Source organism: Sus scrofa, chromosome 12 (assembly GCF_054392235.1).
Source record: "Sus scrofa isolate SSC_HxYL_T2T_F1_AM1 chromosome 12, Sscrofa_HxYL_maternal_Yorkshire_Landrace_v2.0, whole genome shotgun sequence".
Lineage (NCBI taxonomy): Eukaryota > Metazoa > Chordata > Mammalia > Artiodactyla > Suidae > Sus > Sus scrofa.
The window spans coordinates 8,047,552-8,062,483 of record NC_139394.1 but is presented as its reverse complement, the minus strand read 5'-3'; the positions used below and the strand labels follow the sequence as shown (position 1 = coordinate 8,062,483).

Here is a 14,932-nt window from a genome sequence, read left to right as displayed (position 1 = left end):
ATAAATGATGCTAAGGATTCTGGCTTCAGACGCGGAGGAAACGTGGTTCTGTTACATCCTTGGTACAAGGAATCAAGGAGACAGGGGAAGCTGAGGTCAGGGGAGAGGGACACCAGGTGATCCATTTTACAGGCATCAGATGTAAGTGGCTGTGGACAAACAAGTAAAGACATCCAATAAAAAGAGCAGGGATGTTTGTTTCTCATGTCCACGAAAAGACTTGACTCAATAGCCAACCCGGGGGCCTCAGTCCACAAGTTCTAAGTAGAAGTGTGAGCCTGGCATAAGAGTCTCAGGGGAGAATGTGAGCAAAAAGAAAAGGGGGGCTGCTGGTAAAAGTTTAGGGTGTTAAAAGCATGCATGTATGGATGACTGGGTCAGTTTGTTGTACAACAGAAAGGGGTACAACATTGTATATCAACTATACTTTAAGAATTAAAAGTCACAATTCAAAAAAAAAAAAAAGTGATTTAATGAACAAAGAACAGGAGCCCCCAAGGGGGATGAGTAAGAAAAATATCACCAGAAAAGAAGGATGAGCTGAGAAGTGGGAGGGAGAAGGGTCACAGAAGCAAGGAGAAGATATTTCAAGCAGAGGTAGAGGCTAACCGTTGTAAATATACCAAGAATTTCAGTAAAATGACACAATTTCCCATAGGACATAATTCTCCGATGTTTAGGATTCACCGGTCAGGAGGTCCTGGGAGGTGAGGAGATGAAAAGGGCTAACGCCGCCCTCCATCCTCAGAAGTTCTGTTGAAAAGATGAGACAGAAAAGTGGGTGGCAGGGAGATGGGGTAGCAAGGCTGGCGGAAGGTGTGTTTTTTCAAGATCAAAGGTAAAGGGCCATGTATGAACAGATGGAAGGAACCAGGAGGGGGACAGAGTGCGAGGAAAAAGGAATATTTGATGGAAGACCAGTGGGAAGAACAAAGACCAACCTCGACCTGGGGCTGCAGATACCTCATTATCTGGGTCCAAAGAGAAAGGGATGTTTAATCAGTGGGCAGATTTGGAGTGAGGGGAGCAGGAAGCTGAGGGTGTCCTTGACTTATTCTCTATTATGAAGCTGTTTGCTGAGAGAAGAATGAGAAGTGGCTGTTGGGGCTCTGGTTCCATTCCTGACCTGGGAACTTCTGCATGCCCCAGGCGTGGCCAAAAAAAAAAAAAAAAAAAAGGAGTCTGTTGATAATCTGAATAACCACTGAATGCAGCGTAGAAAGAGCTGACCAAGGCTTGAGGCCAGACAGAGGTGGAGATCTGGAATCAGGAAAGGCGGTACCTGTCAGGACTTCAGCAGCCTTGGGCGGCCAGACGCGGGGAGCAGAGATGGCCGGTAGGATGGTCAAGGCTAAGGGGGGAGGACAAGGTATGAGAGAAGTGAGAGAGCTGGGGAGAGGGCGAATCAGGGGATCACCAGAACCGCCGAAAGCAACCAAGGCAAGGCGGGATGATGACTATTTAAAAAGGTCCAAAACAGAGGTCTCCGAGGACGAGAAATAACAAAGGGCATATGGAAGATACGGTGCTGGGGTCAGAGGACAGGATACTGACGCGTAATTCTGAACGGAGGTCAAGGCTCCGGGCGGAACAGGGGAGGAGGGATGAAAGCCACACCGGGAAGTGTGCCCTCAGAAGCTGACAGCGATGGCACGGCTGGGGCGGTGGGAGATTGGGGTGGGGGCGCTGCTATGTGTTCAACCAACGCCATGGCCCCTTCCTCGTGCGCATCCGGGCTGACTGCATTTCCCAGCATCCCTTGCAGTTGGGTGGGTCATGTGACCTGGTGCTGGCCAATGAAATGCAGGCAGAAGAGATGATCACATTTCCCTACTTGGTCCCTAAAAAAGTCCTTCACGACATCCTCCCCCGTTTTGCTCTTTGTCTGTCTGAAGGCCAAACGCAGGGGAATCCAGTGAGGAACCCTAGACCTTGGCAGCCAGCAGATGGATGGAACCTGTGGACAATAATACAGCAAGGCGCATGGGACAGGGCAAGGACCAACCTCCTCAAGTGGGACTGAGGCTGGAGCAAGAAATAGTCCTTTACTGGGGCTTTAGGGGCTGTTTGTTACAGCAGTTGGCTTGCACTGACTGAAACACAAATGCTAAATGTGAATAGCATGTGCCTCAGAGGAAGGGCTCTTAATTAAGTATTAAAATAAGCATGATATGAGCCCTGCCTCTAAGTTGGCTCCACAGCAAGAGGAGCTGAGAGAAAGAGCCTCAACTTGCACAGGAAAGTACACAGTAGGTGCTCAATAAAGATTTGTTGAATGAATGCTATGAAGGACCAGCGTAAAGGTAAGAATCTTGATTTCTACCAAGGGCTGCACAGGATGAAATGAGATCCCATGCCAACATAAGGAAAGGCACTTACAACTTTCTTTTCTAATTATAAACGTTATTGGGAGACCAGAGGAGATGACAACAAAAAATATAGAACCTTCTGCTCTTGAGAGTCTTGGGGGGGGGATCATTATCTTCCTGGGGAGGAAAAAGGATGAAGAGAAATAGTTTAATAATACTGTATGGTTCCTTTCAGGATGTGGAGTCAATTTCTCCACGGATTTGGGATAATTTTTTTCCCCGATCTTTTCTAAGTGAACAGCAGACTATATTGAATCTCTTGGTTGCAGAGTTATAAAAGATGCTCTAAATTTCTGTGGATTCTAGGTGAGAAACAGAAGCACTTGGTCCACAACCATGCACTAGGCTGGTTCATACACGATTTGTGGACTTAGGAAGAGCTCAGTATGACGCTGTTCAGGGAGATTTCTTGGCCACTGCCCGGCAAACTCCTTCCTCCAGCTAATTGACTCACTGGCTCCAAGAGACAAGCTGAAGGAAAGAGTGGGTTGAGAGCAGCCTGCAGCTCACTGCCAACGCTTATGTGTTTTCCAGGGTAAGTTATCCAAGAGGCAATTATGGCAAATCAATCACCGGGAAATGAGGTCTCCATGATGATGGCTGTGACTCTGATTTCAAATATGGTGCCAATCAGCACGAGGGCTTTTGTTCCCTTATCAAGATGATCATTTACACAAAGTTCTAAGAAAACAATACCCACTACCCACCCCACCTCCTAAGAAGACAGAGAGAGAGAGAAAAGAGAAAGGAAAAAGAAGCTTGATACTATTGAGTAAAGGCACGTGGACCAGGGGCTCAATCTAACAGTAAGCTCCCTAGCCACCCATACATAATTTGTTCCTTAAAACTCATTCCTGCTAGGTCGCCTGAGACTCTTACATTAGAAGAATAAGGAGTTAAAAAAAAAAGGAGGGGGCGGAAGGGAAGCTTGACTTTGCTGTCAAAAGCCACGACACAGAGTTCCCATTGTGGCTCAGGGGGTTAAGAACCTGACTAGTATCCATAAGGACGCGAGTTTGATCCCTGGCCTCGCTCAGTGGGTTAAAGATCTGGCGTCACAGTGAGCTATGGTATGGGCCAGCAGCTGCAGCTGTGATTCAACCCCTAGCCTGGGAACTTCCATATGCTGTAGGTGCGGGTGAGGCTGGGGGGCGGGGGGGAAGAGGTCATGCCACAACACACACATGAGAAGAACTATGGTTAGAAAGAGACTGACCAAAAAACAAGACCTAGTTCTAGATCTTGATGCCACCATTTTTTTTTTTTCTTTTTAATGCCGCACCTGTGGCATGTGTCATATGGAGGTTCCCAGGCTAGGGGCTGAATCAGAGCCACAGATGCTGGCCTACACCACAGCCACAGCAACGCCAGATCCGAGCCACGTCTGTGACCTACACCACAGCTCATGGCAACGTCAGATCCTTAACTCACTGAGTGAGGCCAGGGATCAAACCCGAAACCTCATGGATCCTAGTCAGATTCGTTTCTGCTGCACCACAACAGGAACTCTTTGATGCCACTATTCTAATGGGCACTGGGAAAAAGCAGGGGAGAGGATGTGGAAAAAAGGGAACCCTCCTACACTGTTGGTGGGAATGTAAACTGAAGCAGCCATTATGGAAAGCAGCTCCTTAAAAAATTAAAAATAGAGTTACCATAGAATCTAGCAACTCTACTCCTGGACATATATCTGGGAAAACTCTAATTCAAAAAGATATATACCACTATGTTCGCAGCACTATTTGAAATAGCCAAGACATGAAAGCAACCTAAATTTCCATTGACAGATGAATGGGTTAAGAAGATGTGATTCATGGAATTCCCGTCGTGGCTCAGTGGTTAACGAATCTGACTAGGAACCATGAGGTTGCGGGTTCGATCCCTGGCCTTGCTCAGTGGGTTAACGATCCGGCGTTGCCGTGAGCTGTGGTGTAGGTTGCAGATGAGGCTCGGATTCCCCTGTTGCTGTGGCTCTGGCGTAGGCCGGTAGCTACAGCTCTGATTCGACCCCTAGCCTGGGAACCTCCATGCACTGTGGGAGTGGGCCAAGAAATGGTAAAAAGACAGGGAAAAAAAAGAAAAAAGAAAAAGAAGATGTGGTTCATATATACAATGGAATACTACTCAGCCATAAAAAAGAATGAAATAAGGCCATTTGCAACAACATGAATGGACCTAGAGATTATCACGTAAGTCAGAAAGACAAAGACAAGTACCATATGATGAAAGCACTGAAATGTGGAATCTAAAAAAAATGATACAAACTTATTTATAAAACAGAAATAGACTCACAGACACAGAAAACAAATTTATGGTTACCAGAGAGAGAAGAGGTGAGGGAGGGATAAATTAGGGGCTTGGCATTAACAGATGCACACCACTATATTTAAAATAGATAAACAACAAGGTCTTACTATATAGCACAGGGAACGATACATATACATATACACAGTTTATAAAACATATTATATACAATAAGATATATACATGTCCTATAATAACCTCTAATGGAAAAGAATCTGAAAAAGTATATATATGCGTGTGTGTAACTGAATCACTCCGCCATACACCTGAAACTATCACAATGCTGTAAATCAACTATACTTCAATCTAAAAAAGAAAGAAAGAAGGAAGGAAGGAAGAAACAAGAAGGGGCCAAAAGACCCACACATAAGCCATCGCTGGGCAGAAGAAGTGGAGTGAGTCCTCTTGGACTACGCAGGCACTCACCACCCCAACAAACTACTGTCCTCCTTTCACAGGTTTCTTGACCCCCTGGCACATACCAGGTCCCGTTTCAGGCACTAGGGGTACAAAGGCACAAACCAGAGCATCTGGAAGAACCAAGCAGAGAGTGAGATCAATACAGAAATTCATAAAGAAGAATACTAAACAGTCAACGCTATAACAAAGACAGGAAAGGATACTGGACAGGGACTCTGAAAGAAGGCGCTGTTAGCTCGGCCTGAATGAGTCCGAAATGTTTCATAGAGAATATTTAAGTTGAGTCTCAAAGAATGACTTGGAAATTACCAGACAGTGGGGAAGAGGCGTCAAGCAGAGAGGCCAATTTCAGGGTGGTATGGAAGGGGTGGGGCTGCAGAAGATGCACTTGGGGTGCTGGGGTGAGTTGGGATTGGGAAAGACCTCCAGCATGAGGCTGAAGCTTGGGCTTGATCCTGTGGCGGGGAGGGACCACCTGCAGCCTACTCGCCACTGTCTCCCCGGAACCTGCCCAGTGACTGAATAAATAGCCGCATCTTTGTTAGGTGATTGCCCGAAAGCAGAAGATGTGGTGTTTGGGGGGGGGGAGGAGGGAGGTGTGAAGGGAGAGGCGGGGAGAGGGGCGGCAGAAGAGAAGCCACCTGGGGCACATTGCTGAGATGCTAGTGCACAGAGGGAAGCAAACCCCTCTGTCTGGGTTTGAGAACCGCCGAGCTGGACCAAATACTGCCCTAAACATGCTGTTCAGATGAAGAAGAGCACCCCCGATGCTTCCTCTGTGTCGGAGCAAAGAACCACCCCCACCGCCCTCCCCACCGTCCACAACCAAGTCCCCATGTCCACCTTCCTCTGCCTTCTCCATTTTACCTCCTTCCAAACCAGGGCTCCCCACCATGTTTTGCTCTCAGTTCAAGGAAAGAAAATTCCATGTTAACGTGACCTTTGGCAAAACCTGGTTGAGAACGTTCAATAAACTCTTTCTCTCTGAAGAAGGATTGGAAAAGGGTGTTTTACTTACCCAAATGCTGTAGAGAAATGAAAACTGCTAATATAGATCATATACATATGGCCAATTTTCAAAGAATTGGTGCTTAATAACGTGCACTAATCCCAAAGCTCTAGTAAAGATATTTTTCATCCTTTTTTTGGTGTTATGTATGATTCAGTAACTTAAAATCAATAGTCCTTAGTGATTCTAATTTATTTTACAGTACCATGAGACCAGCTACCAAATTATATGATGTTTGAATAGATGGAATTTTTACAACAAATTATCAGAAGCACACAACATGACTCAAAGCCCAAAGGAACACATTCGAAGGATCACCTACGTCACTCCTTTAGTCACTCAGGAAATATTTATTAGCACCTCACCCCTAACGAGGTGCTAATATTTACTAGCACCTCACCCAGATGGGGCTCCAAAAAATGAATAAATACCAAGATGGCACCATCCCACTTCTGGATATCTTTCCGTATAATATGAAAACACTAATTTGAATTTGAAAAGATATATGCACCCTTCTGTATTGTTATTACAATATCCAAAGTATAGAGACAACCTATGTAGACATCCACAGATGAATGAAATGACATGCTTTATATATACAATGAAATGCTTCTCAGCCACGAAGAGAGGATGCAGTCTTGTCACTTGCGACAACATAGACGGACCTTCATGGTATAGTGGTAAGTGAAATAAGCCAGCTGGAGAGAACAAATACTGCATGATTTTGCTTACATGTAGAATCTCAAAAACAGACCAAAAAAGTCAAAGTAAATGAACAAGCCAAATCAAACAAAAATACACATGTACACACAGAGAACAGAGCAGCAGCAGTGGGGGTGATGGGTAAAGGGCACCAACTGCATGGTAACTGATGAACACCAAGGTTTTATGGGGCACACAGAAGTAGAAATACAGTGTTGCCCCCATGAAATGTACATACTGCTATAAAACAATATTACCCCAATAAAAAATACATTTTAAAAAATACCTGACTGGTTCTTCCCCAAAGACTTCACAGAGGTCTCACAGATCTATTTCTATTAACTTTTTTTGGCTGCCCCATGACATACAAAAATTGTCAGGCTAGGGGGTCAAACCCGAGCCACGGCAATGACAATGCTGAGTCCTTAACCGCTAGGCCACCAGGGAACTCCTATTTTTAATAACATTTAAAACACATTTGTTTGTTATAATAACAGAAACAGGAAAAGTGACACAAAAGAGAAAATGCTTACTTCTGCCTGTTTGTGGGAATGAGAGAAGGAAAAGGTTTCCTTGAGAGAGGAACTTAAGCCACGTTCTAAAAGTTATAAGGGGGAACCACTCCAAGAATACCCATCTGGAAAGGAGCCGAAGCAGACACCAACTTGAAAGCTATTATGGTCATTCCTGGGAGGGATGCTGGAGGCCCCAGCCCAGGGAATCCCAGTGGGACAGATGGGGCCCAACCGGACACTGGAACCAGGGGACAGGAAACCATCTACACGGGACTGTCCAACATGGGGGCCACCAGCCACATGCAGCCATTTAAACACACAGTCCTTAAAACGAAATAAAATCAAAATCAGTCCCCCAGGCACATTTCAAATGCTCAATAGCCACATGTGGCTGGTGGCTCCTGTACTGGACAGTGCAGGTATGGAATTTTTCCATCATCACAGAATGTTCCACTGGACCATGAGTGGCTGGGCCCAGTATTTCAGGCTTGAGGCGCACAGGGGAAGGCTGGTGCCGCTGACCCAGAGGAAGTGCCAGAGAAGCCGGAAGCGGGACGGTGGAAGGACAGGCAGGGCTCACAGGGAGAGTGTGGGCGGGCGACGCGGAGCGGCAGGTCAACTGCGTGCTGACAGCAGGTGAAGCGTCTGGCGTGGAAAAGGCTACCCAGGAGCAGAAGGCCTGGGAGGGAACCTGGGGGTCGGAGGGGGGGCGGTCAAGGCAACATTTAAGGGATGGATGGAGGGATGAAATCCACAGAAGCACAGGGCACTTCGGGAAAAGAGTCAGAGAGGGAGGAGCGAGCCAAAGATGGAGAAAACTCCGTGAGAAGAGGGAGTGAATAGCTGTGAACTCAATGCAGCAGGAAGTCCGATAAGGCACCGAAGAGTGTTCCCTGCATTTAGCAATGAAGCCGCCTTAGTAAGGCCAGTTCCAGTGGACAGGTGGTGGAGAAAACACAGAACCATGAAGGAAATGTTCGTTTCGACCGGCAGCCCCTCAAAGAAGTGGGGATACGGAGTTCCCTGACGGCCTAGGAGCTAAAGATGCAGCATCGTCACTGCTGCGGCTCAGGTGGGACCTCTGGCTCAGGAACATCTCCATGCTGCAGGTGCGGTCAAAAACGAGAGTGAGGACACACTTGGAATTTCGGAGGGGCTGAAGCATCCAATCTCAGGAGCTCAAAAATAATGTATCTGGACAGTTCAAGTCCAAAGGGAATCCACTCCCAGATACACCTCTGTTGTTGGGAGGAAACGTTTTGTTTCCCAGGTGAATACTTTAGACCAGCCGCAAAGTGGGTCCTAAAAGAAGGGAGGAAGGAGTTTCTGGGCTTCTCCCTGACCTGAGCCAAACCCAAGAATCTTAGTGAAAAATACAGGGCAAAGCTGCCATGGCTCAGAAGGAAGGATTCTGATTTCTCGGAAAAGCTCTTGAACTCTTCAAGGAAGGAACACACACATACAAGTACACACAATACTACACACATTCATACACATGCATATATACACATGCACAACTGTGTGTCCACGGGCCTGTGTACACACTGGCATGCACACACACAAACAGGCATGCGGGCACACAGCTGCATGCATGTACATACACGTGTGCACGCACACACATGCATACTCATATACAAACTTGAATCAACATGTGTGCACATCAGGCACATATGCAATGAGACATGTGAACACACATCCAGACGCCAGGCCATGCATGTGTACACACTTGTGCACAAGGCAGTGCACACACTTGCATTATGTACAGACATGCACACATGCACATCCATGTTTGCAAGTGCACATATGTACACAATATTATACACACACGGGTATGCATGCACGTGTACACATACTTGCATTTGTGCCCATGCAAGCACACGCATGCATGTGTGCTCATGCAGGCACACACATACACACCACCCTTGTTCTCTTTCCACAGTGGCGGAGGCAGGGAGAACCCAGACCTCTCGACTCCAGACCCAGCACTCTTCCCTCCACAGCAGCTGCTCAGCGCTCAGGGAAGCTACTGCCAAGAGAAAGCAGAGAATGTTTCTTGCAGGGCAGAAGGGGACATTTCATGGATGACATGGTGCCCAGGCTGAGTGGCATGCCAAGTGTCCAGAACTATTTAGGTAAAAGCCACTTTACTGAGCCCCACAGCCCAGGGAATTAGGGTGCACCCTCTCTAGCTTCCTCCAGGAACTTGAATGGCCTTTCGTAAAAATCAGACACAGAAAAGGGAAGCAGAGTCCCCCTCTGCGGGGGGTATTAGGTGCCCTGGGCTTAAACAGTGCCTGGGCTGAAAGGGTCCTGCCCAGGTCCAAGCTGGGTAAATGGGAAGCTCCGTTGCCTTGGCAGCACCCGTGCCTCCCACCCCCCCAGCCCTGCTTCTCCCCACCCCCTCCACTACTCACTTAAAGCTGGAGATGGAGAGAAAGGAAAAAGGCTCGCAGATCTACCTCCTAAGCCTGCACTAGACTTGAACCCTGCTTTGGCTTCCTCATCCTTAAACCCAATCATCATAACCCTCTAACTTGCATGGGAGCAGGGACTCTTACGGAAAGACGAGGGTCTGAGAGACTCGGTGATCTCATTCGTCGTCATTCTTCAACAAGACGACCCCCCTTCACCCACGCTCCCCTCTTATAAAATATTCATCTAGTCACTGGGGTCACAGGGCTGGGCAAAACCAAGAAATCCCAAGGTCGTGTGGAACTTAGGTTCAGGAGGGGAGTCGGACCGCAAAGAAACACGCAAATAACAGAAAGTGGCCAGAGAGGCAGCAGAACCAGAAGATGGGGAGGAAGGGTGGCTGGGGACAGACTTTGATGGGAGCTTTTGGCCTCTCCCTGGGATGTCATTTGAGCAGAGAGGTCGGTACAGGAGGAGCAGATGCTGGGGACAGCCAGGGGGAAGGGCAGCTCAAAGGCTCTCAGAAGGAAGGCCCTGGCTGTGTTCTGGGACCTGCAGGGTCCAGTGAGGATGAGACGCAAGACGGGGGGCGGCGGCGGCGGGGGTGGGGGGGGGGCGGAGGGAGACAGTGGATGAGGCCAGAGGGGCAGCCAGGAGCCTGATCCTACAGGGCCTGGAAGCCAATGGTTAGGTCTTGGGGACTTACTTCTGACACAACCTGATTTGCATTTTTATAGGCTCTGGTGGCTGGACAGAAAACTGACAATAAGGGGGAAGCCCTCCAGGGCGGAGAGGATGGCGGAAAGTACCTGGGAGCGATTATTTCCTGAGAGCCTCATCAGGGAGCCTTATCCGAAGTTATTCACACAGCAACAACAATAAACAAGAGAGGCCATATCTGCAGCCAGATGCTGGGCTGGGAAAGTGGACACTAATTACGGAATAGCAGCCACGAGAGGGTCTGTGTCCACTAGCAACCATGCAGAGGGGGTCCCTGTTTTCAGATGCTGCTTCTCCACTCAGCAGAACCCAAGCTTCAAAACATCACCTTCAGGCCTAATAAAGAAGGAAAGCACGCTGCCCTCCAGAAGAATTATGTTGCAGGAGGTCATAACACCAAAGAAATCCATCAGAATATCAGCAATGCGGATGAGATTTGAAAAATAGGGTTCAAGCAACGTCGGGGAGAACGATTTCTCCTTGCAGATTTATGAGGATGAAGGCGGAAAGCCAATGAGGTGGGCCCAGCAGCTGGAATCCCAATGTGGGCCAGAATCGGGAGTGATGGGGTGTTTTAACTGCAGGCGCTGGACTTCTCTTACTAGGTCGGAGGAGGCCTTCCTCACCCACACTCCTCCCTCTGCAGGGGTGCCGGCCAATAGCATCCTGAAAATGATTCGTGCATGGCCCAGGCACTTCATTAGAGGTGTGGGCTGCAGGGGAGATTCAGGGTTGACAAAAGCCCTGTCCTCTTGGGCTGGGGGACAAAAACAACACCAGTGGAGACCTGGGCTCAGTACGATGGAAACGACCACAGGATGGGAGGGCAGGGAAGGCAAACCGCAGGGGAGAGGCTCTGGTCCACACCTGGGAATTACCTGAAGATTCCCCATCAGACCTTACGTTCCGGGAGGGCGGAGCTGCGTCTACGTTTGCGCACCACCGTACGCCCCAGCAGATGGCGCTGTGGCTGGCGCAGGTTATGCTTTTAATGAATCCTGGCTGCAGGGGGCGCAAGAACATCCCTCCCGAAATTCGTGTCCATCAGGAACCTCAGAACCCGTGCTTACTGGAAAATAGGGGTTTTGCAGATGTAAGAAAGGGCATACTGCAGTAGGCTGTGCCCTAAATCCCCTAAGTGTGTCCTTATAAGAAGAGAAGACACACAGAGAGGAAGGGGGCCATGTGGAGGTGGAGGCAGAGGTTGAGTGACGTATCTACAAGCCAAGGACTGCAGGAGCCACCAGAAGTCATGAGATGCAAGGAAGGGCCCCTCCCTAGAGCTTTCAGGAGAGTCGTGGATGGCCCGGCTGACACCTTGATATCAGACTTCTGGCCTCCAGAGCCATAAGAATACAAAGTTCTATTGTTTTAAGTCCTCCAAGTCAATGGTAATTTATTACTGCAGCCCTAGGAAACCAATACAGGGCCTCGGGGAGGAATGAATGAATGAATGAATGAATGAATGAATGGAGGAAAGGGAAGGCTGGTTCCCACCACCTTGCCAAGAACCAGGATATGCAGACAAAATAACCGGATATACGTGGAAAACCAGGAAAAGAAGGAAGAGGTTTGCCACACGGCTGGTGGAAGGAAACCAGAAAGCACAGTCTTAGCTTAAAAACTGCTTTCTTTTCACGGGCACCCCTTTGCCCAGGAAGGAGGCCGAGGAAGACCCAAGTCCTTTCCCTGGCACTCACACCCTATCTCTGTGGCCATCACAGAGTAGATCTAGCTTTACAAACAGGTAGTGGGACCCAAGAATGATTTTGTTTCTGTTTTTCCTTTGAGTCCGCAATGATCCATTGTAGTTAGGAAGGAGCCAGGGAAGAGGGTCATTAAGGAGTTCCATCCCAGGACACAGGAAGGGGCCACAGGAAGGGGCCACAGGCAGAACACGTGTGCAAGGCCAGGCCTAGCTTCTTGGAGGGATGCTTCGGAACAAAAGCCCATTTCAGCCCCCGATGCTGGGCGTCTCTGAGCTACATCCCAATCTGTAACATCTCCTAGTTTCTAAGATGCCCCTGGTCAGGCATGAGAAAAATAATCAAAGTTTGCTCTGCAGCAACCACTTGTAATGACTCCAGTGGCCGTGAAGCCCTCAGATGCTTTACTTGCTGGACCACAGCTGCAGGGGGCCTGAGCCAGCCCACGGCGCGGAGGGCTGCCACGCCCCAGAGTAATTAACAGACAGGAGATGTCCGGGAGCCTGGGAGCACTGCATGGTTCATCTTTATATTTGTTTGTTTTTTGGGTTTTTTTCCCATTAAGTTTGAAAGGGAGGTAGGAGAGAAGAGAATGGGGAGAAACAATCAGAATTTTTTAAAGTAATTGGGCTTGACTGATCTTTTTTCTCTATCTGGAATGATCTGTCTGCCTGCGGGAAGCACGAACAAAAGATCCCAGAGACTCGATATCCAGCCTCCTCCCGTAACCTATAAACTCAGCCTTGCTCACCCTGCCTGCCTGGCCACTCCTGCCACATACAAAACAGGACCCATATAAGCAATGAGGCCCTGCTGTTCAGCACAGGGCACTATAGCCAATCACCTGGGGTAAAACGTGATGGAAGATAATATGAGGAAAAGAATCTAGCTTTATGTATGACTAGGTCACTTGGCTGTATAGCAGAAATTGACAGAACACTGTAAATCAACTGTACTTTAATAATAAAAAAAATTTTTTTTAATGGGAGCCCATGAGCTCCTGGGCAGGGAAACACTCTTCCAGCCATGGTTCTTGTCTCTGTGGACTGGAGACAGATGCTGGCCACCTACCCAACATATGCCAGGCACTGTGCTGGGCACAGGAGACCCTGAGATGAGGAAGACACAGCTCAGACCTTGCCAGGGTGAAGGACTGCATAAACCAGCCATTCCCAGTAGTGATTAGGGCAGGAGAGGAGAAGGTGAGGATGCAACAGCAGAGACTGGGCTCCATCAGAAGAGGTAACGAGCGGCCCCAGTGATGGGAGCCGGGGGAGGATTTTCTGGGAATAAAGGTGCTTCAGAATGAATGTGTGTCCCCACAAAATTCATAGGTTTTCACCTAATCCCCAGTGAGATGGTACCGGGTGCCAGGGCCCTTGGGAGATGCTCATGAATAGGATTATGAAGGAGACTGAGACCTGGGAAGAATGGCCACTAACTACAGGGACAGGTGACAGGGGATGATAACACTCTGGGTCACGGCTGCTCATGGGTTAGCAGGGAAATTGGAGTCTGCCCTGATGCCCCCAAACTTCTGGCTTCTCACCCCATCATTCTCCACCTTTGACCACTAGGCTCCACGCTTGTGCAGGAAGCCACAGCCAGTGCCTTGCAGAGCTGACCAGGCAACCTGGAGTGGGGTTAGGATGGGAGCATTCTCCCCAGAATTCTGCTCTCCTTTCCCACCTGCTTCCAGGAGCAATGAATTTAGGACCCACAGGCCACTGGATGAGCACTATGGTGGACTGGCCACCCAGAGGGACGAAGCCTCAAGCAGACGTGCAGTCAACTTCCCCACCGCCTGCTGTCCCCATCCACTCACTCTGAGACGGCCCCCCCGGCCAGCTCAGGAGGAAGCCTGCCAGGAGGAAGGATAAACAAAGAGACAGCGACAGTGGCCCACCAGGCCCTCGATGCGCCAAGGTTGATAGAGTCCCAAGTCCCAGTCCCAGCCCTGCCAGCATCATCCATGTCACATTCCACCCGAGTGCCTGGACAGCAAGACAATCTCTGCTTGTTAAATACCTGACCGTGTAGACCCCTTATGTGTCTTCAGAAAAATCATTTCATCACTAGGTTCCGGTCCACTGTGAGATCTTTACAAAAGGCACTGCTGGGAGTTTCTGCTGTGGCTCAGCAGGTTACGAACCCGACTAGGATCCAGGAGGTTATGGGTTCCATCCCTGGCCTCGCTCGACAGGTTAAGGATCTGGCATTTCCATGAACTGCGGTATAGGTCACAGATGTGGCTCGGCTCTGGTGTTGCTGTGGCTGTGGTGTAGGCCGGCAGCTGTAGCTCTGATTCAACCCCTAGCCTGGGAACTTCTATATGCCGTGGGTGGGGTCCTAAAAGGCAAAAAAAGGGGGGTACTGCTGCAGTTCCCTGGTGGCCCAGTCGGTTAATGATCTGGCATTGTCGCTTCTGTGGCTCGGGTCACTGCTGTGTCGCAGGTTCGACCCGTGGCCCAGGAACTTCTGCCTACGGTGGGCACAGCCAAAAAAGAAATAAGAAATAAAGTAAATAAATAAATAAATAAACACAAGGCATCACAAAGCCCCCAGGTGTCCTCTCCACCATGAGCATCTTGGAAGCAGAGGCACACATGCCACCTGGAACACAGCCTTGGGACACGCTTCCCACAGTCAATAGCGCAAAGGCACATCTCGGGTCAGGCCAGCCCCCAACTCCAAGTCATCGAGCTCAGTGCTTTTTCCTGGATGCGCTTCTCCTAACCTGACCCCAGCAGATGCTGATCTGATCTGCTCTCAAAT

The 14,932-nt window shown here is 48.9% G+C and overlaps 1 protein-coding gene across 32 annotated transcripts in view; it reads right to left on the bottom strand.

Annotated features, from left to right (window-relative positions):
- The window catches only part of SLC39A11 (solute carrier family 39 member 11), a 445,093-nt gene that overhangs the window by 203,235 nt on the left and 226,926 nt on the right, over positions 1–14,932 (bottom strand). For 3 of the 32 annotated variants that reach the window (XR_014820706.1, XM_084983785.1, XM_084983771.1), the window contains exon 6: positions 6,277–9,345. The exons of 28 other annotated variants lie outside the window; for them this stretch is intronic. Coding sequence is in view for 2 of the 4 variants with exons in the window: in XM_084983771.1 (XP_084839897.1) it covers positions 8,807–9,345 (539 nt within the window). In the remaining 2 variants the exon portion in view is untranslated. Of the gene's footprint in view, positions 1–6,276; positions 9,346–14,932 lie in introns of those variants that run through there. One more of the 32 variants, XM_084983784.1, reaches the window with a different exon arrangement.